Raw genomic sequence first — 25815 nt, 5'->3', positions numbered from 1 at the left:
GGCCGTGCCTGGGAGGAAGGCGGCTATCTCCGTGATTCTCCGATGGTTAGGGATGCGAGCTGCCGAAGGACGATCAAGAGCCGCTTTCCTCAAACTCTCCCGCCAGGGCAGTTCCGACTCCTCCTTCTCCTTTGACCTCATCCCGCCCTTCGCTGCCCCGCGCAAGCGCACTAGCCTTCCGCCTCGCCGCGGGCGCCTAGGGCGTGGTCGAATCAGAGGGCGTGGTCGGGCCGCGAGCGCGGTCCCGCCCCACAGCCTTCGCCTAGTCCTCTCGGTCCGCGAGGCGCTGCCGTTTCTTCGGGCCCTGCGTGCGCGCCTCCGCCGCCGCTCGCGGAAGGCGGGGAGAGGGCGTGCGTGCGCGCTCCGCGGGTCAGCGAAGCCGCCGGCCCCGGCACGTGACCCGGGACCCGGTCGGTCGGTGGCCCGGTCCGCCCGTCCCCTAGTCCGTCGGTCCGTCCGTGGGTGCCATCATGACGGAGGCGGCCAGTCAGGTGCTGCTGGGCTCGGGCCTCACTATCCTCTCGCAGCCGCTCATGTACGTGAAGGTGCTCGTACAGGTAGGAGGAGCCGCCGCCGCCGCCGCCGGGCCTGCGTCCCGGAGGCTCGCCCGCCGCCGCCGCCAGCCTAGTCCCCGGCCTGGGCCTGCTCCGAGGACTCGGCCGAGGCTCGGGCTCCCGACCTGTGGGGCCGGAGGAGTTCTTGACTCATCCCTGGTTCCCTGGGCCCCGAAGGCCCCCTCCTGTGGCCGGAAAGTCAGTCCTGAGGGGACCTTGCAAAGTGAGACGGGACCGCGGGGCACGCGGCTCTGCCCGGGCCCTTCCCTGCGCCCGCCCTCCCGGGCCTCCTCTCCTCTTCTTCTCCGGCCTCTTCCCCGGCCTCCTCTCCCCTCCCCTTCTTCTCTGGACTCTTGTCCCCTTCCCCTTCTTCTCTGGCCTCCTCTCCCCTTCTTCTCCGGCCTCTTCTCCTCTTCCCCGGCCTCCTCTCCCCTTCCCTTCTTCTCTGGCCTCCTCTCCCCTTCTTTTCTGGCCTCTTCTCCGGCCTCCTGTCCCCTTCCCCTTCTTCTCTGGCCTCATCTCACCTTCCCCTTCTTCTCCGGCCTCTTCTCCTCTTCCCTTCTTCTTTGGCCTCTTCTCTGCTTCCCCGGCCTCCTCTCCCCTTCCCTTTTTCTCCGGCCTCTATTTTTCTACTTTCTCCCCCTTTCCTGACTCCCTCTTTTTTCTCTCCCCTGGTCTCCCTTTTCCTCTTCCTTCCCTTTCATTCCTCCCTTTCTGGACCCTGGAGTCCCTAAACTTCAGTTAAGAACGTGTGATCAGTTCCCTCCTCTCTTGGGTAAAATAAGTGCTATGGGGAAATTTCCAAGATAACAACAGACCATGGGACATAGTTATGACCAGTGGATTTCATGACTCATTCCTGATCCTCTCCCCAACACCCCCAATGTGGTCCAATCCCCCTTTCCCATTTTCCCCTCCTCCAAACCTTTTTCAAACCTTTCTCTGCCTCCCTTTGGTACATAAGTGCTAAAGTGACTTGACATTGCAAGAGGAAACACAGACCCATGGGATATTGTTCTAACTTTGTAAACCAGTAATATACAATCTTTTTGGGTTTCCAGTTGAGTGTCTTGATTCCTTCAGACTCAAAAGAAAGTTCCCAACTAAAGGGAAAAGGCTTCCTCTTTGCCTCTTTCCATCCTCTTCCTCTGCCTTTCAACAGAAGTCATATCTACAGTTATCTTCACAGTTATTGGAGGGGAAGTTGGTAGGATTTCTTTGGGGCTGCACTGGGAAGGTGTTGTTTCTTTTGCAGCTGCTATTCTGTAGCAGATTTTGGAACCAGATACCTAGTTAGACACAAGGAGCTCATTCAGAAATGATAATAGGGTAATTGAGAAGAGTTGCTGAGTCAGGTTTCTGAAGAAGTCTGTTCTGAGGGTCTGATGTGGGACCCATGTGGCTCGTGACAGGATGAGCATCACCTAGAGCTAAAAAACAAGTTGTTTGAAAGGCTATTAGCTAAGTTTGAGTGAATTGATAAATTCTTGTAAAATGGTTTTAAATGGTATTCTGTATTTATAGAATTGTTTACATTAATAGGCTTGTCAATATTCAGATTGCCTCAATTGAAGCATTAAATATTTTTAATTTTTTCCCCAAAATTTCTCCTTTGCCAATACCATCCAGCACTTGTTATTACAGTTGGGATCGTATGGCATTACGTGACAGTGTGACTCTGTTTTTCCTTGGTTCTCCTCCTTCCTGGGTGTTTCTTCTCAGTCTCCTTTGCTGCTTCATCATCTGTGTCAAGTCCACCGACTGCATATACCCTGAGACTGTCGTGCAGACTGTCATTTGTGTTCTCAGTTCTTCTGCACTCTCACTTGGTAACTTCATCAGCTCCATTGGGTTTCATTGTCATTCCTATACATGGACAGATCTATGCATCCAGCCCTAGTGCCAAGCCTGACTTCTAGTCCAGCACTGCCAGCTACTGCTTAAATGTTTCACATTCAGTTAGCCTACAGGCATATCCAAAACAGAACTCATTTTCTTTCCCTGCCTCACCCTTCTCATGAGCAACTCTTGTTACTGTCAAGGGTACCACTGTCTTTGTAGTCATCCAAGTTCACAACTTTGGTGTCTTCAACTCCACCCTCTTGCTCACCCTGAATATATATATCCAGTCAGTTCCCAGATCTTGACACTTGTGTCTCCACATCTCAGGTGTTGCTTGCCTTCTCTCTTCTATCACATCCACCAGCCTCGTCACGTTTCTCCTGATGCTATTCAGTAAGCCTCCTAACTGATCTACCTACCTCAAGCCTTTCCACACTGCTGTATATCCCTCGTACATGCCCCGACGTACACCCAAACTCAATAAAGTCCAGTGACAGTAATTAGAGAAGTGCAGATTAAGGCAAATCAGAGGTCCTACCTCACAACAGAGGAAAATTATAAGTGTTGAAATGGCTTTGGGAAAACATACACATCAGCGCACTGTTGGGGGAGTTGTAAATTGGTACGATCTTTTTGGAAAGTGGTTTGGAATTACACCCAAAGAGTTATTAAACTGTGTACAGTATACTCTTTGACCCAGTAATACCACTACTAGGTCTGTACCCCAAGGAAACAAAGGCAAGAGGAAAAAGTCCTGTGTGTACAAAAATATTTATAGCAGCTCTTTTTGTGGTGGCAAAGAGCTGGAAACTTAAGGAAGGTCTTGTCAGTTGGGGAATGGCTGAACAAATAACAGTACATGAATGTAAGGGAATGCTGTAAGAAGTGAATGCGATAGTGTCAGAGAAAGCTAGGAAGGCTTTTATGGACCACTGCAGAGTGTAGTGAGCAGAATGAGGAGCACAACTTCTACCATACCATCAACATTGTAAAACAAAGTTTTGAAAATTTTAAGACCTAATCAATATAGTGATTAATCAATCATGATTCTAGAGGATCAGCGATAAAGCATGCTGTTCACCTCTTCACTGAAAGATGGAGACAAAGGTACAAAATGAAACACACATTCTTAGATGTAGCAAATATGGAAACTTCTTGACTGAGGTTGTTATAGGGATTTGGTTTTTCGTTTATTTCCAGTAAGGAGGAAGTGTGTGTCGGGGGGGAGTCTTAATATTGGAAAAAAATAAAATAAATTGGATCAGCTAGGTGGCTCAGTGGATAGAGCTCCGGCCTTAGAATCAGGAGGACCTGAGTTCAAATGCGGCCTCAGACACTTGACACTTATTCCTTATTAGCTGTGTGACTGTGGTCAAGTCACTTGACCCCAATTGCCTCACCAAAAAGCTAAAATAAAATAAAATAAATTATATTGACTCCTCATTCCTATTAGGATCAGATAAAAGTTCTTATGTTTGGCATTTGAAGCTCTTCAAAACTTGGCCCTTCCTGCCTCTCTGATCTCCTTACATATTACTCTCCTTGACAAACCAGAGAGTCTAACTGTGATGCTGTTCTTCACACAGGAAACTTCATCTCCATTGTCTGGGCCTTTGTACTAGCTGTTCCTCGTTCATAGAATGTTCTTCCTCTCTATATGCTTCTTGGAGTTCCTGGCTTTCTTTGGGACTACAGATTAAGCAATATCTTCTACCGGAGGCCTTCCTCAATGGCCAATTAGTGGTTTTCCATCCAAGGTTACCTGTGTCTACTTTATATGTCTCTTGTATATACTTATGTATGCTTGTTGTCCCTATTTGTAGAGTGTGAGCTCCTCAGGATGGGTGAAAATGGGTCATTTTTGTCTTTGTATTTCCTGACGCCCAGGGAAGCCGTGTGCTGTATGTTGTAGGTACTTTTGGTAAATTTGGCCAAATTCTTTTTTAAATTTATTGTTAGTATTTATTTTAATATTAAATTTTATTGATGTCTTTGTTTTTACATCCAAATATCCAAACATATTCCCCTGCTGCTTATAATAATAGAAAAAGAATAAAAGGAATTCAGGAAAGCCCACCAGCACATTAACCACGTCTGACATGATATATGGAGTATTTTACACCCATGGGACTCCCACCTCTGCAAAAAAAGGAAGGATTGCATATTTTCTCTTCCTTTACTGGGGCGAGATTGGTCTTAATAATTACGCAGTGTTCAGGTTTGGTTTTTATTTTTGTGTCCATTGTTGTCCTTATGTATGGTGTTGTCTTCTTTCAGCTTACTGCTCTGCATCCGTTTATATTCCTTCTCATGCTTCTCAGAATTCTTCATATTCATAGTTCTTTATAGTTTAGTAAAAGTCCATTACCTTCACACTAGATAAGTTATTCCAACTTCTAACAGGGCATGTCTATTTTATTTGTATTTCTTTGCTTCCACAAAAAGGGCTGCTATTGTTGTAGATAAGACTTTCATTTCTTTGACCTTGAGGGAAAAGGCCAGATATGGGATCTGTAGGTCAAAGGATATGGACATTTTAGTCACTTTCTTAGAGTATGACAAAATTGCTTTCCAATTGACAAATTGCTGGACCAATTTACAGCTCCACAGTCTGTTGTTATCTTTGTCATCAAGCTGGGTATGAGATGAAACCTTAATGTTATTTTGATTTGTTCTTAGTAATTTGGAGCAGTTTTTCTTATAGTTGCTTATTATTTTGTAATTCTTATTTTGAAAATTGTTTGTTTTTATCCTTTGACTACTTATCCATTGGAGAATAGTATTCACTCCAAAAAAAAATGCTTCACTGTACTTTTAGGGAGACAAAAATGTTTAGCAATCATGATAGTAGAAAATGAAGGCCATAGCCCATAGTCTGTTTCCTCCCAGTAATATCCTTTTAGCATTTTTAAAAACTGAACAGATTACAGAAATGAGATAGCAATCCACATTAAAATTACCTCCCCTACCTCTGATCACAATCTGCCCTTCAGATTTTGTGGCTGTGGGTCTAGCCAGTTTTACTGTCTTGCTAATTGAATTTGAAATTCATGCTCTCATTTCTCTAGTTGACTTAACAGTTGTTGTTTGGGGGGGGGGGCGCGGGGTTTGTTTGCCATTCCAAATGTAAATAGCTCTCAGATTTTCTTTGGAGACTAATTGTCACATTTTCTGCAGTTCTGTGCCCTTTTTTTTTCTTGGGTGAGGCAGTTGGGGTTAAGTGACTTGCCCAGGATCACACAGCTAGTAAGTGTCAAGTGTCTAAGTCCGCATTTGAAATCGGGTCCACTTGACTCCCAAGGGCAAAGCTCCATCCACTGCCACCTAACTGCCCCTGTGTACTTTGTTAAAACAAAATTACTTTCTCTCTGGTCTGAAGTACTCCATTCCTGGCTAGAAAAACACACATCTCATCCTTAGTTGTATAGCAACATTCAAACTTAGTTCTACTCTTTTCAAGGCTGTGATAACAATTCTTTTCTTTTTTTTTTTTTAACTCTTGAAGGTGGGATATGAGCCTCTTCCTCCGACTTTGGGAAGAAATATTTTTGGGCGTCAAGTCTGTCAACTCCCTGGGCTCTTTTGTTATGGTAAGCTGGTCTTTATTTACTTTGAGGTGGCTGACTATGAAACTTTGTTGCACATTTGTCAGCCTAAGGGAGTAGAGGGTAGAATTTAGAATTCCTGAAATGATCATGAAGATTCCCTTCTGGAATTTTTTGTGTACAGGTAGTAATCCCTTCAGGTTGTGATCTAAGTGTTTGGCTTACTTTCTCAGCTCAACATATTATGAGTATCGATGGAAAAAGCGGGCTCTTTAAAGGCTTAACTCCCAGACTGTGTTCTGGAGCCATCGGAACTGTGGTCCACAGTAGAGTTTTGCAGGTCAGTGAATTCAAAAATAATTTTCACATACATGTAAATAACCTTTTGTGTATAACTTATGCTATTGATCCGGTAGATCAGTTGTTATGTGTACACACCCTAGGGGTATGTGTTTAACCGTGACCTTTTCCCCTTTTGAGTTTCTTCTCCCATCTGCTTAACATTTATATGGAATGTCTGTTCCCCTTTTCACTTCCAGTGACTGAAAGACAGTTGTCCACTGGAGAATAGCTATCTTTCTTATATGTTTAATTTCGCTATGTATCTTAGATATTAGAAATAAAGTTGTGGGATCATAGACTTGAAGCTGGAAAGGACCTTAGAGGCCACTGTTTTACAGATGAGGAAGTTGAGCCAGGTTAAGTTACTTGTCCAGGTCACACAGCTAGTAAATATGTGTAAGATGAGATTTGAAGCCAAGTCTTTCTGATTTCAAGACCAGGGCTGCACTGTTCCATACCACCGCCACAAAATACTAGATGCGTGGTTGGTTTTTTCCCCCAGTCCACGTAGCGCATCCCTCTGCTGCGTTGGTTTTGTTCTTGCAAGAACTTTTCGATTTCTTTGAATTTAAAATGATATAATTTATCTTTTGTGATCACATCTATCTGCTGTTTAGGTTAGAGCACATGCTAGTCAGAGCCCTAAAAGACGCTTGATCTAGTTCTCTGGTACCACTTTCTGTGATGGGCTCTTTGATAGTCAGGTTATATGTGCATTTGGGGCTTATTGTGGCATGTGTAGTCATAGGCTGGCCTAGGTCTGATTTCTGCCGTATTACTTTCCAAGTTTTCCAGCAGTTCTTGTTAAAAGGTGAATTATTCCCTAAGTAATTGATATTTTCAGATTTGTCAAACACTGAGTTACTGAATTCATTTTTTCCTGATTTTTCTTTATCTAGCCTGTTCCTCCCAGGTGAAGAAACTCGTGTTGCCAGTGTAGAGCAGCAGTGTCTCTCTGCAGCTTCTAGTCTTAAAGAATTGCCTAGAGCACAGAGTGGTTAAGTGTCCAGGGTCACACAGTATGTGTCAGAAATGGATCTTGAACTCAGGTTTTCCTGACTCCAAGTCCAGGTGTCTCTCTCTCTACAACATCACATTGCCTCTTGGTGGTTATTTCTTTATAGTAAAATTTGAGGTGCAAAGGTACTATTTCCTCCTTTGTTACTACTTTTTTCATTATTTCCCTCAAGATTCTACAGCTTCAAACTTCACTTCCTCCAAATGAAATTTATTATCATTTTGTCTAAATTTGTAAATTGTTTCCTTGATAGTTTAATTGGTATAGCAGTAAATCTGTCTACTTACTGCCATGTTTGCCATTTTTTAAAATATATTGACCTGGGCCACTGATGGCCAATGAGTCTCCCTTTAAGTATTAAAGTCATTCTTTATTTCTTTGAGGTATGTTTTGTGATTGTATTTATCTGTGTCTTAAGTGTGCCTTGATAAACTCCCAGATATTCTTTGTATATTGTATATATTTTATATGTAGATATTAATTTTATATTCTAATTTGCTTGTGGAGTTTGTTATATTGAAATGCTAGTGATTTGTTTTACATTCTGTTTCTTTATTGAAGCTCTTAACTGTAATTAGTTTCTCTGCTAAAGTTCTGTGGAGTTTTTGAAGCAAACCATGATATCAGCAGATAAGGATGATTTTATTTCTTCTTTGTCTATAATTTCTTTTGTCTGGTTTCGATTACATTTCTAGAGCTACAGTGAACAATAGTGCGGAAAGGGTATATCTTTGCTTTATTGTTGCATTTATTAGGGAATTAGTGTTTTCCTATTGCAAATAATGCTAGCTTTTGGTTTTAGATTCTTTTTATCATAATAAAAATAGCTTATGCTTTGCAGGGATTTTAGCATTGGTAAGTGTTGTACTTTGTCAAAGGCCTTTTCTGTATCTTCTTGTAATTGTGTGTTTTAGGTATTTTGTTTTTAATATTATTAATCTAATTATGCCAATTATTTTCCTAACATCGAACCATCCTTTCATCCCTGCTATAAATCCAACTTTATCGTGAAAACAGTGTGTGTGTGTGTGTGTGTGTGTGTGTGTGTGTGTGTGTGTGTGTAGCACACACATGTAGCTATAGTCTTTTCACTTGGATTTTGTTTGAAGATTAAAATGTAATTAAAATGTAGTTAAAATGTTTAACAAAGTAAATAAAAATATGATAAAACAGATAATGTTAGTTTGTGGTTTTCTGATTCAACATGCAGCCCCACAGGGATCCATATCTATTTGAGTTTTACACCACTGCCTTAGATGATGGCCCAGTTAAGTGTCAGTGTGGTCAGTGTCCAAGGCAGCTTTGGCATCAGGGAGGAACAAAAGCCTCTGGTATCAAGTAATTTTCAGCCTTTACTGTATTATACCTAGACCAAGCACACATTGAAATTAGGCCAGAATGATGTAAAAGAGGCAAATAAATAACTTTCCAAAAAAGGAATGTCCAGAGATAAACAGGAATTTTTAGACGGTCAGACTATTAGACAGTCAGAATCTAGGGAAGGAAGAGCAAGTTTGACAAGAAGCCATAACTCCATTTAATCTTGACATTTTTTCTTTCATCTCTGGCTTCTCTGTTATTTACCTTTCTCCAGTTCTTATGAGGTAGAAGAGAAAGAGGACTGACCTTGAATTTAGGAGAGTCTCAGTTTCAAGTCCTAGCTTCAGTGCTTTTAGCATGACCATGTTCTCCCTATGGTTCATTTTTCAATAATAATAATAACTAGCATTTCTGTGGTGCATTAAGATGTGTGAAGCCTTCAGACATTATTTCACTTATTCCTCACTGCAGCCTAGTGTGGTAGGTGCTATTCTTATGCCCATTTTTCAAACTGCGGTGAGGAGAGATTAAATAAATGATTTGCCCAGGATCTCGAAGGAGCTGAATTGGGGTTTTCCTGGTTCTGAATCCAGTACTCTTATCTAGAAGCCTTCACTTACTATGCCTATACCTCAGTTTCCTCATTTGCAAAATAAAAATGATACTTGCACTGCCTGTCTTTGTATTCTTGTGAGAAAGGTGCTTTGTAAACCTTGAAGCACAAATGTTACCACTTTCTATTTTTGTCAGAGCTGAGTGTATGTGACTTTAAAGAAATAAGTCCAATTTTCAAGTGTGACTTGATTTTTTACTTGATGGCCAAATGATATACCCCTCATAATGTCGTTTTAAAAGTTGTCTTCTTTGTGTGATGTCCTTTTTCTTTTTATTTATTTTAAAACTTAAATACTGAAACTTAGACAATAAGAAAAGAAAAAGAAACATTAATCTAAATATAAAATAAGAAAAGAAAAAAAACATTGCCATATACGCAGTAGAATGTAAGAGTATTAAAAATATACAGCAAAAAATTTCCATTTCAAGAAAGCCTATATAATAAATACTATGCCTTGTGTTCAGAGCTGTCCATCTTTTCTTTGCTTCCCTGTGAGTTTCCTTTTGTTCTCTGCTGTGTACTTTTTACTTTGTTCTTTTTTCTCCCTTCCTCCCCCCTTCCCAAAGAAGGCTACAATAAAGCGAAGGGATAGATATGTATATATGTATTTTTTATTTATATATACACACACACACACATACACACACATAAATACACACAAAGATAGGTGCATGCATATATATACTTATATATACTTAGATATTTATAATCATACTTATTGTCTTTTTTTTTATATTGGCTTTACCTACCCATGAACAATAAACATTACTCCAGTTATTTAGATCTAACTTTATTTGTATAAAAACTGTTTTATATTTATGTTCGTGTAGTTCCTGTATATGTTTTGGCAAATATGTTCTCAGGTATTATATACTGTCTAGTTATTTTAAATAGTCTTAAACAATATTGAATAATATGGCTGACACATAGTATAGTTTCCCTGTTTTTCTCTTTTGATTAAATCTATTTTAGCTTTCACTTTGTCTGAAATCATGATTACTACTCCTGCTTTTTTTATATAATAAATTCTACTCCTGACCTTTATTTGGTATTTGTGTGTATCTCTCATTTTTATAGCATTTCCTGAAAGCAATATATTGTTGAATTCAGATTTTTAATTTGCTATCATTTTCCATTTTATGTGTAAATTCATCCCATTCACATTCTGAGCTATAATAACTTGCATATTTTCCTCCTTCCTGTTTTTATTTTTCCTCACTATCTTTCTCACCCTATCCCTCCTCACTCCTCTGCTTTACTTCTACCCACTACCTTGCCCTCCTATTCCTTAACCTACCCACACGTCCAAAAATCCCTCCCTTATCCTCTTCCCCCACCCTATCCCCTTGCCCTCTTATTTCTTTCTGAATATAGAAGACTTTTATACCCTTTTAGATATATATGTTTCTTCTTTAACCCATTCCCGCTGAGAGTAAGGCTTCAGCACTACCTACTCTCCCCCCACTAGCTTCTTCTTCTGTTATCACTTTTTCCTTTTTTGGCTCATTTGTATGAGATAATTGCTCCTTTTTATCTCTCCCTATACAGTTTTTTTTTAGAATCGCCCCATCATACTCAACTCAGCCCAAGCTTTTCTTTAAAAAATGACTGTCATAATGGAACTGATAATATTTTCATATATAAGAAGTAAATTATTGAGTCCCTTATAATTGGTCCTTAATGTTTATATTTCCCCTGGATATCATGTTGAATTTTCCCTTAAGTTCTACTGTTTTTATCACAAATACCTGAAAGCCTTTCAGTTCGTTAAATGTCCATTTTTAAAATTCAGGATTATTCATAACTTTGTTGGGTAAATTACTCTTCATCATAACCCCAGCTCTTTTGTTCTATAAAATATAGTATTCTAAGACCTACGGTCCTTCAACATAGTAGCTATTGGATCTCGTGTGATCCTTATTGTAGCTCTACAATATTTAAATTTTTTTTCTTATTGCTTCCAGTATTTTCTCCTTAACCTAAGAACTTTGAAACTTGGCTATGATATTCCTGCAAGTTTTCCTCCTGGGATCTCTTTGAGGTTGTGATTAGTGGATTTTTTTTTTTAATTTCTGCTTTGCCGTCTTGTTCTAGAATTTCAAGGCATTTTTCCTTGGTAATTTCTTGTAATATTGTGTCAAGATTTTTTTTTTCAATCATAACTTGCAGACAGTCTTATATTGCTTCTCTATCTGTTCTCCAGATCAGTTGGTTTTCGATGAGATATTTCATGTTCTCTTCTATTTTTTCATTCTTTTGATTTTGTTTTATTATTTCTTTGTGTCTTAGAACGTCATTAGCTTCCCTTTGCCCATTTCTAGTTTTCAAGGAATTATTTTCTTCCTTAAGTTTTTGGTTCTCTATTTCCAGTTGGTTGACTTCCTTTTAATAATTTTCTTGGTTTTCTTGGGTTGCTCTCATTTTTTTCCTAATTTTTTCTCAATCTCTCTTACTTGATTTTTAAAGTTCTTTTTAAGTTCTTCTAAGAAATCTTTTTGTCAAATTAATCATTTGACGTTTCTCACTGAAAAAGGAGTGGCTTTTTTAGCTCCATTATCTCTTCGCTATCCCCATGGTAGCTATCTATGGTTCTTTCTTCTTTGCTTGCTCATTTTTATTTATTTTGTTTTGTTTTATTTTTTTTGTAGCTACTAGTGTGATCAAGTTCTATTCCTGAGGTATGGGGAGTAATGCCCCAAACCTCAGATCCTTCTTACTGTAATTTTCTGAGATCTGGCTCAGGGCTCAACCTTGGGCTCTTCTCTCCTAGTCCTAAGCCCTGGCTAGAGCCCAGGTAACTCTCGCAAATGACCTTACTCCCTGTGGTCCCTCTGGTGGCTGCAAACTACAGCTGTCTTCTCTGCCCTGGAACTGAAACCAGAGACTTTGCCCTCCTGCCAGTGTCCACAGCCAATGGGGTCCCTGCCCCTAGCTACTGCACCCACTGAGTGTGTGCTAGCTCCTTTTCCCCACCACCACAGCCCACCTAGGATGTGTCTGATCAGCACAGCTGTGCTTGGCATCCTTCAATAGTGGAAGGTCCTTCCGTCTAGCCTTCTGTGGTCGGACACCCACACTGTTGGTGAGATGAAAGTTTCTAAGACTGAGGCTGCCTCCCAACCCCAGCTGCCTACAGTGCTTATTGTTTATTGATTCCACAGAGTTGACCTGGACATGTTCGTACTTCACTCTGGCCAAACCTCTGCCTCTGGAGGTCAGGTCTTTCCTGGGGTCTTCTTAGGTTGTCTTAGGAGAACAGCTGCTTTACCCTGCCTGACTTTTGTATATTTCTGCTGCTCTGCATTCTGTCTGAGACAATGTTCTCTGTCGTTTTCTGTGGGGGAAATTTGGAGAGCTGAAAGTTTTCTGACCTACTCTGCCATCTTCCCAGAATCCTCTGATGGCCTTTTTCTTTGTAATTTTTCTTTTGGTATGTCTAAATCATCTTTATAAAATCATATTGAGAGGAACTATACCTAATCCTTCTGCATTACCTTCTTCAGGAGTGTAGTCAAACAGATGTTGGCCTCAGAATTGGAATACCAGAGTTTGTGTGCTGGCTGGCAATAGCCATGTGACCTTAGATTGGTCTTTTGTAATCAGAACCTTGTAGAACTGTGTGAAGGAGCAAAGGAAATAATTATATTATGTGTTTTGTGAATTTTTGAGTTCTGTGTGCAAATGTTATTTTCTTGCTTTAAAAACTTTCAGGTATTACAGCAGTTTAAATAGTTGTATGATTTCAGCTGATCAGACTTTGGAAAGTTGATGTTCTTATAGCCTTGCTCTTTGGTATCCATCCTGTTCTTTCCAGAAGAAAAAAATGAATTTTGGGGCAGCTAGGTGGTGCAGTGGATAGAGTACTGGCCCTGGATTCAAATGTGGCCTCAGACACGTAACACTTACTAGCCATGTGACCCTGGGCAAGTCACTTAACCCCACTGTCTAGCCAAAAAAAAAAACCCAAAAAACAAAAAAGAAAAAAAAAGAAGTTTTGTTCTATAATTCCACCAGTTTTTTGCATGTGTGGCTAGCCTATCCTGTTAGCACTGTTTCTGTCCAAGACCCATATGCCCAGTTTGGCAGTGTGGTTGGTCAGCTACTTGGTTGGCAGTAACCATTGATTGAATGACAGGGGAAGATATGTGATCAGGAGAATACATATGACATCTTACCTAGTCCGGCCACCACCAGTACAATTTGTGTTTTGGGTCTTCTTTTGTAGGACTTTACAATAACCCAAAGCCTCTTTTTCTTTCCTTTCCTCTGTAGCGATACCAGGATTGTGACAAGGCTGAGGTATGTTGAAGCTGGTTTTTATGCATGAACCCGGTCCTTGCAGATTTTTACTGCTGCTTGACCCTTCCTTCAAGAGAAGGCACCATAATTAAGTACTTAATTTAAGTACTTTAAGTACTTAATAAACCGCTGGCCTGTGGAGTAGACACAAGTCTGAATTATTCTGTTTGAAACCATAAGAAGCCTGACTCTTATTCTTTTCACAGGAGTTAAAACAAGGACCTCCACCTTCTGCAGAAAAAGATGGCCCATCCAGCTTTGACAAGGTTATTAAGGAGGTAGGAGATAAACCTAGATATTTAAAAAAATTCTTCCCTAAATTGAACTCAAGGTGCTACAGTATGTATAGAATCAGTAGACCTTCAGACATATATAATCAGTGTCTGATTCAAGGCCTCAAGTTTCCCTTTGCCTCATTTCTTGACTTTAAGAATAGCAATTGTTTCATTCTTTGTCTTTGGATTCCCAGTACTTAGAACAGGATCTGGCCCCAGGAGGCCTCCTGAATAAGTGCTTCTTGATTGTTGGTAATTGTAATATCATTCATTAGTCTCCTCTTGTTTTTTAAAATGAAACCATTAACTTGGTTTTGACTTAGCTGTGCTACTTTACATCTTGTTTTAGGAAAAAAGATGCATTCAACCAAAATTAACCTTGAAGAGACTCTTTTGTCTAAACTGTTAGAATTATGTTGCTACTGAAATTGTCCTGAGAGAGCTAAAAATTTTCAAGAAAAGGTTAAAGATAGATAGTATGAGGCCCAAGGCATGCTAACTGTCATAGCTCTAGGAATGCTTTTCTAACACTTGGCTAGTTTGGGATCTCCCCATTCACCATCCCTTCTTCCCCTAAAGAAATTTCCGTTTTGCCTATCCATACTCCCAAAAGAGCTTCTCCTTTTGTTTGGGTATTAGATATTGTCATAGAGTTAGGTTTTAGCATTCAGCAACTAAAGTTTAAGACTTCGGTATTTTGTTTATAAAATTTCATTAAAAAAATTTTTTTTTTCACTTAACTTTGACCCATTTTGTATTGTATGATCTTATTTTGATAAATTCACACATATTTGGGTGGTCCCAAAAGTCTTCCATTTAGGCAATAGTGACTCACAGAGACTGTCTTTTTATTAATAGCAAGGACATAGCTCTGTGTGAAAAGTTATAAGACAAACTTAGCATATTCCAAAACTGGGATTTTTGTATCTAGGAATTATAGTTTATTCTTCTTTGCTATCACCATACAGTGCCCTAGAATAGAAAAATGACAACTATTCTCAGCAACTCCAAGTTTCTTATTTTTATAGGGTTGTAGTGTAGCCCTATTAAAAGTTACTACACCTCTCACTGGAGAGGCCCCTGAAATAATGCCTGCGTGATAGAGGTGTCTGGATTGATTGAAAGTCACTCAGGAAAGAAAGTCACTCAGAATGAGAGCATGACCTTATGCTCTGAATTCAGGACTCTTAGTTTTTCTTCCAGCTCTGTGACTGCCTGCTGGTGACCCTCCCTGTTTTTTGCTTTTGTTTTTCTCATCTATAAAATTGAGAAAATAACGGGAACCGGCCTCGCAGAGATATTTTGAGGAATAACTAAAAAAGAACATTGAAATCCATGAGTGAAAGGTATGCTAGAATGATGAAGTGTTCTATTGTATCTTCTCCATGCTACTGTTCCTGACTACAGGGCTGGAGCACTGTTTCACCTCACTCCCTTTTCATATCGTACAGTATTCACCCGCATTTGATCTCATACAACTTTTGAATGTCAAAATTTAGGTTTCAGAAATATGTGTCAATTCTTTCTAGACGACTCGTGAGATGATGGCGCGTTCTGCGGCTACCCTCGTTACACATCCCTTCCATGGTATGTTTCTTGGTGTAACAAATCATCGGGTGTGGGACGTGCTATGCATTCCATTAATATTCATGTTATGCATTGACGTCTCAGGAGGGTTACTGTGGGATTTATTAGTGATTTTGTTTGGGGAGGGGGTGGGGTTTTGTGGTTTTCTTTTTACCCCTGGTTATCCAGATAGCTAAGTCTCTCTAGGTGGAATAAGCTGGTTTTCAGGGTTAGTGTCTACCAATGCCTTTCTTCTCTCTTTCCTACAGTGATTACCCTGAGGTCTATGGTGCAATTCATTGGCAGAGAGACCAAATACTGGTGAGTGCCTCATACCACGCATTCATAAGATGAGGTTGACAAACAGTTTTGACTGATAGAACAGAGACTCCATGTGAACATTAGACTGCGCTCCTCAAGAGCAGGGACTGTTGTTTGCCTTTTTTTTTGGTATCCCCAGCACTTAGTGCAGGCTCTGGTACGTAATAAGTGCTTAATAAATATTGATTGATTGACCACATCATGGGAGAGTGATGCTCCTTTGCTGCTGCTTGTACACCTGCAGTCACCCTGTTTTCTATGTGTGAATATGCCAAAAAAGCAAGGGTGTTTTTTTAAAGGAACTCACTTAAGAGGCTTAGGGAATGAGGAGGTGTGTGGAGGAGGACCTTCGGCTTCATCAGTGTCAGCAATGTAAGTGCTTTTCTTCATGTCTCCAAAATAACAAAACATTCTGTTTTTTCTCTTTACCTCATCCAGTGGACTGTGTGACTCCATAGTAACCATTTACCGAGAGGAAGGCTTCCTAGGATTCTTTGCGTGAGTTGATGTTGAAGTGATTTTGCTTAAGTAATTTAGCATGAGTGGGGAATCTTCAAAGGGAGCTATTAGGAGGGGTAAAGGTTTCTCTTTAGTCTGTTGATTTTAAGTGCTGAACTTAAAAGACTCCAAATAAAATGAAGTTTGTACTTAAAACCATGAAAATCTACAGCCTGCTTTTCCTTTTAAGATATAATAAATTCATTGTTAATTTCAAAGCTATCTCGCTCATTTGTTTCCTTCTAAACTTCTTTCTGTGCATTTTCAAATGCTTCAGTGACTTCTCTTTTCTTCCGTGTTTTTTGGCAATACTGTTGATAGTCTCCTTGCCCTCATTCCAGTCCCCCGCCCTCCCCCAAAAATAAATTGAAGGGAAAAGAAAAAGGAAAACCCTTATAACAAGTCTGCATAGGCAAGCAAAACAAATCCACCCATTTCTGAAAAGTTAGGCCTCATTCTGCCTTCAGAATGAACCCTCAAGATTGAAATTACTGCAAGCACCCTTCCAACTCATATTCTCATTGACCTAATAGTCTGTGATTTAAGCTTTTTCACCCAAAATTAATCCTTTTGTCCTGGATAAGCATGTATTAAAGTAACCTCATCGTAAATGTTAGCTTGCCCGTTTCCAGTAAGAGTTCCTACAGGTAGGAAGATGATGGAATTTGTCCTTTGTTAGCAGCATTCGTTTTTACTCGTCTAGAGGAAGTGAAAGATTCCAAGAGTCCATTTAGTTCTTGTGTCCTTGCTGGAGAATTTACCATTTTCCTTCTTTAAAACCTTCTAAAGGAAGACATTCTTAGACTCATGTGGGCCCCTCGAGGTATCACTTTAAAAGTCATCCTCTTTGCACAATGTTCTTTTTCTTAATGATTTTTCTTTTGCATTTCTGATTTTATAAAACCTTGTTGAGCAGAATCCCTATCTGATCCTCTTTTAAGCCTCTAACAGATTGTTTTGACTTCAAAAAATGTAGTGAATAGTAATAAACATGATAGACCAGTAGGCAGAGTATGAGGAGTCTACTTCACCTATACGTTTTTAAAATGGAATGAAGGGCTTTGGAAATCAGCATTCAGTATTTTGACCTCTGTCTGTTCCATTTCCCGAAGGGTGAATTAGGTGAAGATGTGCTCAGTTTGTGATTACATTCTGGTCTTTGGTTTCAGATTTTTTAATTACTCAAAGTTATTTTATTTCTCTGAATCTCATTTTGAAAAACTCGAAACATCTGAAGTATGGCTAACACAGAGTAGATTTTTGCATCCCTTTGTCTTTATTCTAAACTCTTACCTGTTTTTTTGTTGTTGTTTTTTTATTATGGCAGGGGCCTTATTCCTCGCCTCCTGGGGGACATCATTTCCTTGTGGCTCTGTAATTCATTGGCCTACCTCGTCAATACCTATGCACTGGAGAGTGGGGTAGGTTGTGTTCGACCTGCAGAAACTATGACCTGACCCACATTTTAGGGCTGGATAATCCTAGTTTAGTGAAAAAGAACTGTAATGGCTGGACTGCCATGAGCTAATGGAGAAGCTTACACTCTTGACCATAGAAAGGCCCTGTGGATTTCCAGGAACTTGCTATGATGTAGGATTGGTTCAAGATTATGCAAATAGTAGTTAGAATTTCTGTGGCACTTTTAAGGTTTGCAAAGCACTTTGTAAATTTTATCTTAATTTACCTTCACGGTGACCCTGGGAAATAGGTGCTCTTATTCCCAGTTTACATGTGAGGAAACTGAGACAGGCAGAGGTTAAGTGACTTGCCCGAGGTCACAGACCTTGCTAGTGAGTGTCTGGGGTCAGATTTAAGTTGGGGTCTTCTTGACTCCAGGTAGAACACTCCATGTACCATGCCAGCTAGCAGCCTCAGCAACCAGTATGAAAAACCAACAGGTATATGAGGGAAGCACAAGAATAAGAAGATGATTTCAAGAGCCCATCTCTTTATTGCCATCTGTCCAAACCACTTGTGGACTGAGCTTCCCCATAATATTAAGGAGAAATGGGGCAGTTCAGCATACGTTGGGGTTCTGGTGCATTTTGAAGAAGTCCTGAAGAATCCCTCACTTCCCTCTGCATGAGAGGAGAGGTTCTGATCTTTTTGTGTTGTGGCCTCCTTTGGCAGTGGTGAAACTAACGGACCCCTTTTCAGAGTGTTTTCAAATGCATAAAATAAAATCCCTAGGATTACAAGGAAACCAATTATATTGAAATGCAGTTATTCAAATATTAAAAGTTCTAAGTTCTTAGCTCCCCTGAATTCTTCCCATGGACCCTAGCTGAACAATTCGTACTCTGCAAGAAGGAGTTTGGGGAGCTGACATCACCTGTATACATTCTCCCTTTGGTGACACTTAGAGTATTTAAGTGAAGTGCCCTTCTGTGGCATAATGGTACTATGGCAGTTTCCCCATTGTTGTTCAGTCATTTCAGGTGCACCCAACTCTTCATGACTCCATTTGGGGTTTTCTTGGCAAAGACACTGAAGGAGTTTGCCATTTCCTGCTCCAGCTCATTTTACAAATGAGGAAACTGAGGTGAAGTAACTTGCCCAGGGGTCACACAGTTAGTAAATATCTGAGGCCAGACTTGAATTCAGGAAGAGGAGTTTTCCTGATTCCGGGCCCAGCACTTTATCCACCTAACCACCTAGCTGCCTAGTTACCGCATACCATGGAGAAAAACAGGATGACCAGTGGCTCTATGAGGAAATGCCAGTCAAAGAAAATCCATGGTCAGACATGGTTTGGATTTGTATATCACTTGAAGGAAAGGGCCATATGATGGATCTCCCTGCAATAGGACCATATGTCTTAAACTGAATACCCTATTTAGAGGAATCATATTTCTAGTCAATAGGAAGGAGAGGGAACAGGTATCTGCTATGTGCTAAGCACCTTCCACACATCTCATTTGATCCTCACAGCACCCCTGGACACAGATGCTGTTATTAATCCCATTTTACAGTTGAAGAAACTGAGGCAGAGAGCAATTAAGTGCCCTCCCCAGGGTAACGTAGCTACTGTTAGGCTGGATTTGCATTCAGGTCTTCCTGACCCCAGGCCCAATGCTCTATCTACTGTGTCGCCTGGTTGCCTCTAGGTAATGGTTAACCAGTCTTTTTAAAAATCTGTCCTCATTCTTCTGTACCTAAATCACTTTAACCTAATGTGTATTTGTCTGCTGTTTCACATAGATTTGAATAATCATATTGGTCTACTTCTTCATAATACTTTTATAATCTAGTTGGAAGGCTTTACAAAGAAATTGATTGTCAATGAGGTGTGGGATATGTTGATAGTCTCAGCTGTTGTTAACAGCAGCAGAATTTTCTCATTTGCTCTAAAGGTTTTCCCCTTTTTTAGGTTTCTACCATGAATGAAATGAAGAGTTATTCCCAGGCTGTTACTGGAGTAAGTTTGTTCATCTTCCTCTCATCAGCCTAGAAACAGAGTTTTGTGTTTATCATCCAGTCTGTGTTGAGAGTATTTGTAGAAGTCATCCACCACATGTCTAGAGGGCATTTCCTCCCAGGTTCATTGATATTTGTAGGTGAATAGTGGCACCTCGATTTCTTAAATCTTATTATTGAATCCACACCATTTCTAAAAAATCAGCCTGTCCACCTCTGTTAGCCTAGTGTTATAGCTCTGAATGACCCTCTGGCCTGAGGGAGCGAACTTCCTGATACTTCAGTGATGAAGAATTTTCATTATCTTGATCCATGTGGTACCTTTAAAATATCGCCTAACTAAATCAGCACCCTTTTAACCTGGAAAAGGTAACCCTTTTCATGTATTTGGCTGTGAGACTCTGAAATGTTCGTTTATTTCTAATTATCTTTGTATATGGTTTTACCCCATGTATTACAAAGCCTTTTTCTCTACATGAAACTGTTGATCAAGCAACCAAAGTGAGAGCTCTATGTGAGGCAATACACCATTTGGTCCAAGGACTAACTTCCTGCCTCTGATGGCCGGAATTTAAAGGATGTATTGAATGTGCATTGGGAGGTTCTATATTTCTCATCCCCATGCTCAGAATGAATACTTAATCAATTTTCTTGTTTACTCCAAGTGCAAATAATATGCCCCTGGGCCATTTGAAAGAGAGATATAGAGGCAGAATAGATGCTAGAACATTAAAAGTTGTCCTGAAATCTTTGCCATCTTCTTACTTTTTGGTGTTCTAGTTCTTTGCCAGTATGCTGACCTATCCCTTTGTGCTTGTCTCCAACCTGATGGCTGTCAACAACTGTGGGTAAGTAACCATTGGTTTCTTTCTCTTGATTGTCAGTTCCTTTTTTACTCAGAGGCGGTGGTCGTAATGGGAATTTTGGAAAGGACAATTTTTTTCTCCCAAAGCAACAGTCTTCCTTTTGTAATTGAATCATGTTATGAGTTCCGGTCCCTGATTTGGTATTTATGCTATTATTAGGTGGTGATTGTGTATATCTTAACAAGTGGCACATTCAATGAACTTTTAACAATTACTTATAATATGACATAAAACAAATCATATGGTCTGTGCCCTCAAGGAGTTTCTACTCCAAAGGAGGCAAGCTAACTATTGAATTCTTCTATTTTTCTTATCAACTCATGTACACAAACCACACCTATATCCCTTAGCCACTTTGTGTGTGTCAAGCACTACGCTAAGCACCGGAGATACAAATAGATAAGCAAGGCAGCCCTGCTTTCAGGGAGCTCCCATTCTGCTGGGAGAGCTTACAGCACAAAGGGACAATTTCAGCTTCAGCTCTCAAGTCAGATGGAAAGGTCCCGTGGTCCACTAGGTGCAGAGGCAGAGCAGATGCTAATACCCTTTAATGTCATTTCCATGGACAAAATTATATCAGTTTTTAGTGTGAAGCCTTTGACAGGGCCAGAGACTTTGATAGCCAGATCTTTTCTGGGTCTTCAGAAGGAGTGGCTGGGCTGCTTCCCAGGATGAAGGCTGGAAGCATGACTGTGCCCAAGGTTCTTGGTCTGTCTCCATCGGGGTCTAAGGGAAATGGTGACCAGTTTGACTTGCTCTGCACATATTGCCTTCTGTCTGTCCTTAACCACCCCACTGCTTCAACTCACCTGGCTTGCCTGTTCTGGGTCAGAGTTGGTGGGGCTAGCTGGCACCTTCTCCGCGGGAGTCACCCCTCTGGGTGACTAGAAGGGCTGGTGATTTGTTTTTGTGGGTATCAGGTTTGAACTTCAATCAGAAAGGACTTTGTGGAAGGACAGGCCTTGCAAGGAAGTACGTTTGACAGGTTCATTTTCATTGCCTTTTCTCCTCCTTCCCTTACATTGTATCACTTTACTTCAGAGCTCCATAGTTTCATCTGGATGGACAGTCCCTGTGCTCACACAGATTACAATGTCTATACCTTTGCAGATAGTCCTCATGAAAAATTCATTTCCCCTGGCCAGCCTGATAATGAGCCTTTCCTTCCTGGTCCTTGAGAAGACAGGCACACCCTCCATCATTGGGCCTGGGCTCGTCACCCTCTTGCTACTCTTTAGGGTCACTGTGTCGGAGGAGGGCTTCAGTGGAGGCCAAAATGCAGACGTCCAGCTTTTGCCCGCTAAAAGTGGCCCTCCAGAATGCGTATTTCTGCCTTAGTAGTAATTTGCACCTATAGTAATTCTTCATTCTATCCCTGTGCAGTGCCTAATGCAGAGATATCCTTGTCAACATGCCATTCATCAAACAGGATGCAAGCTGAGGAAATGGGGTGTTGGTGTTCAGGGCACCTTGGTCCACTTTGTGATTTCTAAGGCATCCCAGAGTAGAAGCACACGTGAGAGGAAGGCTTTGCGAACATTCTCCCAGACACTGCCTGAGCAGAAGCGGCCGGTGTCTGTTTGAAAGTGGAGAGCGCGGCTCCCTGAGTCTCTTTGACAGTAACCATGGTGCTTAAGTGTCTTCAGGGCCTCCTGCAGGATCTGCCAGGCAGGGCTCCCAAGTAGTACTTAAAGAATGAAGAATGAACCGAGTCTGCTAGCCTGTGGATTCAGTTGTAAAAGACTTGGTCCCACCTCTCTCCCTGTTTCAGTGACGTTTGTTTCCTCACGACAGGCATCTCGTCTTCCTCACCTTTGTGGGGGCTGGAGGGTGCCAGGCTCCACAGAGCCAGGGGAGGGTAACCGAGCTCCTCTCTCTCTCTCTCTCTCTCAGGCTTGCTGGTGGATGCCCTCCGTACGCCCCCATTTACACTTCCTGGTTAGACTGCTGGTCTATGCTGCAAAAAGAGGTATGGTTACTCTTTTAGTTTTGCGAACCAGTATTTCCAGGTTTTTAACTCGATCCCTCCTTCTCACACAAGTTTGGTCTGCAGCTACCAATCTGTCATTTGTTTAATTTGAATGGCGTTCAGTCTGACATTCTGGCAGAAGGGGACAATGTCATGCTTAGCAAACAGAAACGAGATGTGAGAAATAATCCATAGAAAATTTTTTTAAAAGCGCATTAACCTGTAAAGGATCAGTTCATTGGCTGCTCAGGTTATTGAAAGAGTGTTGGTTACTAAGCACTTGTTTCCCTCCCACTCTGAATCAAATTTGCAGTCAGATGCAGATTCAAATTTTTTTTTCTTCTCCAACAGTTATTAGAGGCTAAGTATTACCCCACTTTGCAGGTGAAGAATTTCTGGCACTGGAAGTCACATTAATCTGTTGCAGCAGATCAGTGACAGAGCTAGGCTGCATTGTCTCTGAGTACAGTCTAGTATGCAGGGTAACAAATGTCCTTTTAGACCCAGAGTTGATGCGTTGGGATGCTGTTTGAGCAATGATTACTTAAGTCTCTGACCTCACTGTAACCATGGCCACCATTGAGCATCAAGCCTGTTAAAAAGCGAGGGATTGTCTGGCCACCATTGCTTTTGAATGTTTATACAAAACAAGGTCAGGAAGAAAGGAGATAAAAGTTCTTTGTTGCATTACTTTGGGGCAGTTGTGATAGATGTGAGAGCAAGCTCTATCTCACCAAGTCCAAGATCAGTCTGTAAAAAATGAGTAGGAGAAGACTGCATCCCACTGGGCTTGCTGTGTCCCACAACAGAAGTCCAGGGACCTTCTCTGAGAATAAAAGGCTACAATGTTTTGCTGAAATAGCCATCGTAGTAACTTTTTACCTCTAATTTCAGGGATCACATACCTCCTCCCTGCATTAGGCAATTGAGTTTGCTACGCACTTCACCACAGTCACTGTTGTCCCCAGTTTAGGGAGAGAGAATTTGTTCTTGTGGTTATACCCCCTTCTCTCTCGAGCCATTTCCCCCCACCCCATAGAAAAGGAAGAACAGAAGCCTGAGTTCTCCATGTGGCTGCTTCCTTTATACCTCCTCAGAGTGACCTGGGAAACTGAGCCAGCTCCAGAAGAAGATGCCAGGCCAGGCCTATAAGGAGGGGAGCACAGGGGGAGCCTCTAGTTCACTTCTTGCTGGGACCTAGCACAGATAGTAAAATTGGACCATGCATAAGTCAGACATACCCCTGTAGCACTGACAGCTTTGTAAAGGCTGTGGAGAGCCTCTTCTTGCCCTCAGTGTGAGGCAGAATGGCATTTCATTTGCATTTGGTGATTGGGCTTGTCACCATCAGGCAGAGGGTGTAGCTTTCTGTTCTGTGGAAGTGGATCGTTTGTATGCCCTAACCATTTAGTTGCATTTCCAAGAGATCTGTTGTGTCTTTTCTCATTTTGCCAATTGGATTAACTGATCTCATGGCCTTCACTATAAGTTTTATGTATCTGTTTGATTTTTTTCCAGGGAAACATGAGTCGCGGAAATAGCTTGTTTTTCCGGAAGGTCCCCTTTGGGAAGACTTACTGTTGTGACCTGAGGATGTTAATTTGAAGATGTGGGGCAGGGGCAATGACATTTCTGTAGTCCCAGATGCACAGAATTATGGGAGAGAATGTTGATTTCTATACAGTGTGGTGCGCTTTTTTTTAATAATCATTTAATCTTGGGGAAATGGAGGTGTTTGGTGTCTGCCTTTTTTGTTCATTTCCCGATGCAAGCTGCTTTACTGCTGAGATTCCCCAATGATTCTTTTTCCTGAAATGGGCAGTTTTTGCTTTAGGTTTAGCTATGATTTACATAAAGTAAAATTGCACTTTTCTAGAGGAATGGGCAGGTTATTATGGAATTTAGGCCTTGATTTTAAACTTTTTAAGAATGACAAATCGTTAAATTCTGAACAGGAATAGAAACAGCTTTTGAAATGTCAGAAAAATTAATAAAGCAGTTTTCTAGGAGATAAATAATTACTCTCCTTGTGGACTCTAAGGAGATGGTAGGATCCCCACGGAGCCTACTTCCCCTTATGTGGCTCTGAATAAGTTTCTCTGGCCCTATCCCTCATTCTGCACAACTCAATGGAAATAGAAGTGAGTTTTGAAAAGGACATGTCAACAACAGCAAAGATTATTTTTAAATTCCTGTAACCAAAATGAAAGCTGACTTGGTAATGACTTCAACCCTCCTTCCCTATAAGCTCCACAACAAACCCTGTAAAGTAGAAAACACAAATTAGAAAACTACTACAGTGCTGTCCTTGGTCCTTTCTATGAGCTGTGTCCTTGCCATACCCAACAGTGCATTATAATTTGATTTTAACTGTACGTGATCTTTTTATTTTTCTTCTCTTTTCCTCCTCCCCCGTTTTGTTTAAAAGAGGGTGGGAGTGGTTTAGTTTTAATTTCTAATGACACTCTAAAAAGGATTTTGATAATTCTGGGTCTGATAATGTAGATTTCGTTCTCCACTACCAAGATTTTCTTAGCCAAAACATCAGTAACCTGGCATGGTGTGACCCACAACCACGTGCGTTACAGAAATTTACAGAACAAAAAACATTTTAGAAGGAAATGGAAAAATAAAATTCTAAAAAACTTAAACTCTTTTTTTTCCTTTTTTTTTTGGATACATCTAAAAGATCCAGAAAAAATCACTAAAGAAAATTTGATGTTACCAGTGGTGTCACATGTCTGAAAAATGTACTGGGTCATTGCCAAACCAAAAAAAAAAAGTGATCTTAGCTGTAGGAGCAATGTAACTGTAGCCTTTTGTCTTCCACCAGAGGGCATGTAGGTTTTGCTATCTCACAAAAAGTTTTTCCTGTATCTTATTTCCCAACATTCTAAATGGGATTACATACAAGGTGTGTACTATTTTATGAAGCTAGCTCCAGAATCATAAGCATCCTAAACCTCTAATCTTATAGGAAGCCTCAAGATAGCACCATGAAAAATCTGAGTGTTTCAGGAAACATGAGTTCTGATAACTACCCTGCAAATGCAGAGTTTTCTAAAAATAACGGACTGTTTGCGCATGATGTGTATGGATAAATCTGAATAAGATAATGAGCCATATACTGGAATCTGCTAGTAAGAGTCTGGGGTTAGCTACAGTTTCTCATTGGCAGTACAGGCTGAAAACTGCTGAGATGGTGCTACTTCAGTAGGGAGGTACTCAGTGCAGAATTGGTTGACAGTTACAGAAGACCAAAATACAAGGTGCCTGCCTTCCTGAGGGGTGCCATGAGATCAAGCTCCAGATTAAACTAGAGATCAGTGGAACGGAGGTGTTGTCCGGCCTTCTTTCCGTCTGGCCG

General features: G+C 40.9%; 1 protein-coding gene across 3 annotated transcripts; it reads left to right on the top strand.

The window, feature by feature from the left end:
* The first annotated feature begins 298 nt into the window (after positions 1 to 298).
* Positions 299 to 25099, top strand: MTCH2 (mitochondrial carrier 2). 3 transcript variants are annotated; one of them, XM_021009782.2, is made up of 13 exons: positions 302 to 557; positions 5902 to 5986; positions 6175 to 6281; positions 13510 to 13536; positions 13743 to 13814; positions 15341 to 15398; positions 15647 to 15698; positions 16137 to 16196; positions 17524 to 17617; positions 19567 to 19614; positions 20394 to 20461; positions 22373 to 22448; positions 23967 to 25099. In XM_021009782.2, exons 1-13 carry the CDS (start codon positions 471 to 473, stop codon positions 24051 to 24053), a joined length of 921 nt encoding a protein of 306 aa, XP_020865441.1. In that variant the 5' UTR covers positions 302 to 470; the 3' UTR covers positions 24054 to 25099. The 3 variants fall into 3 exon arrangements, with proteins under 3 accessions (XP_020865442.1, XP_020865441.1, XP_078004799.1); XM_021009783.2 differs by lacking the exon at positions 13510 to 13536 and having other exon boundaries at positions 299 to 557; XM_078148673.1 differs by lacking the exons at positions 302 to 557; positions 5902 to 5986; positions 6175 to 6281; positions 13510 to 13536; positions 13743 to 13814 and adding an exon at positions 15065 to 15157.
* The last annotated feature ends 716 nt before the right edge of the window (positions 25100 to 25815 follow it).

The sequence above is a fragment of the Phascolarctos cinereus genome, unplaced genomic scaffold (genome assembly GCF_003287225.1).
Source record: "Phascolarctos cinereus isolate Bilbo 61053 unplaced genomic scaffold, phaCin_HiC Scaffold_9;HRSCAF=440, whole genome shotgun sequence".
NCBI lineage: Eukaryota > Metazoa > Chordata > Mammalia > Diprotodontia > Phascolarctidae > Phascolarctos > Phascolarctos cinereus.
This window is presented reverse-complemented; position numbering and strand designations above follow the sequence as displayed.

Excerpts from the sequence above, each read along its gene's own strand:
- MTCH2 (XM_021009782.2), top strand. The coding sequence starts at position 471 with ATGACGGAGGCGGCCAGTCAGGTGCTGCTGGGCTCGGGCCTCACTATC. Across the intron at positions 558-5,901 it reads ACGTGAAGGTGCTCGTACAG|GTGGGATATGAGCCTCTTCC; the intron begins GTAGGAGGAGCC and ends TAACTCTTGAAG. Across the intron at positions 19,615-20,393 it reads ATTCCCAGGCTGTTACTGGA|TTCTTTGCCAGTATGCTGAC; the intron begins GTAAGTTTGTTC and ends TTGGTGTTCTAG.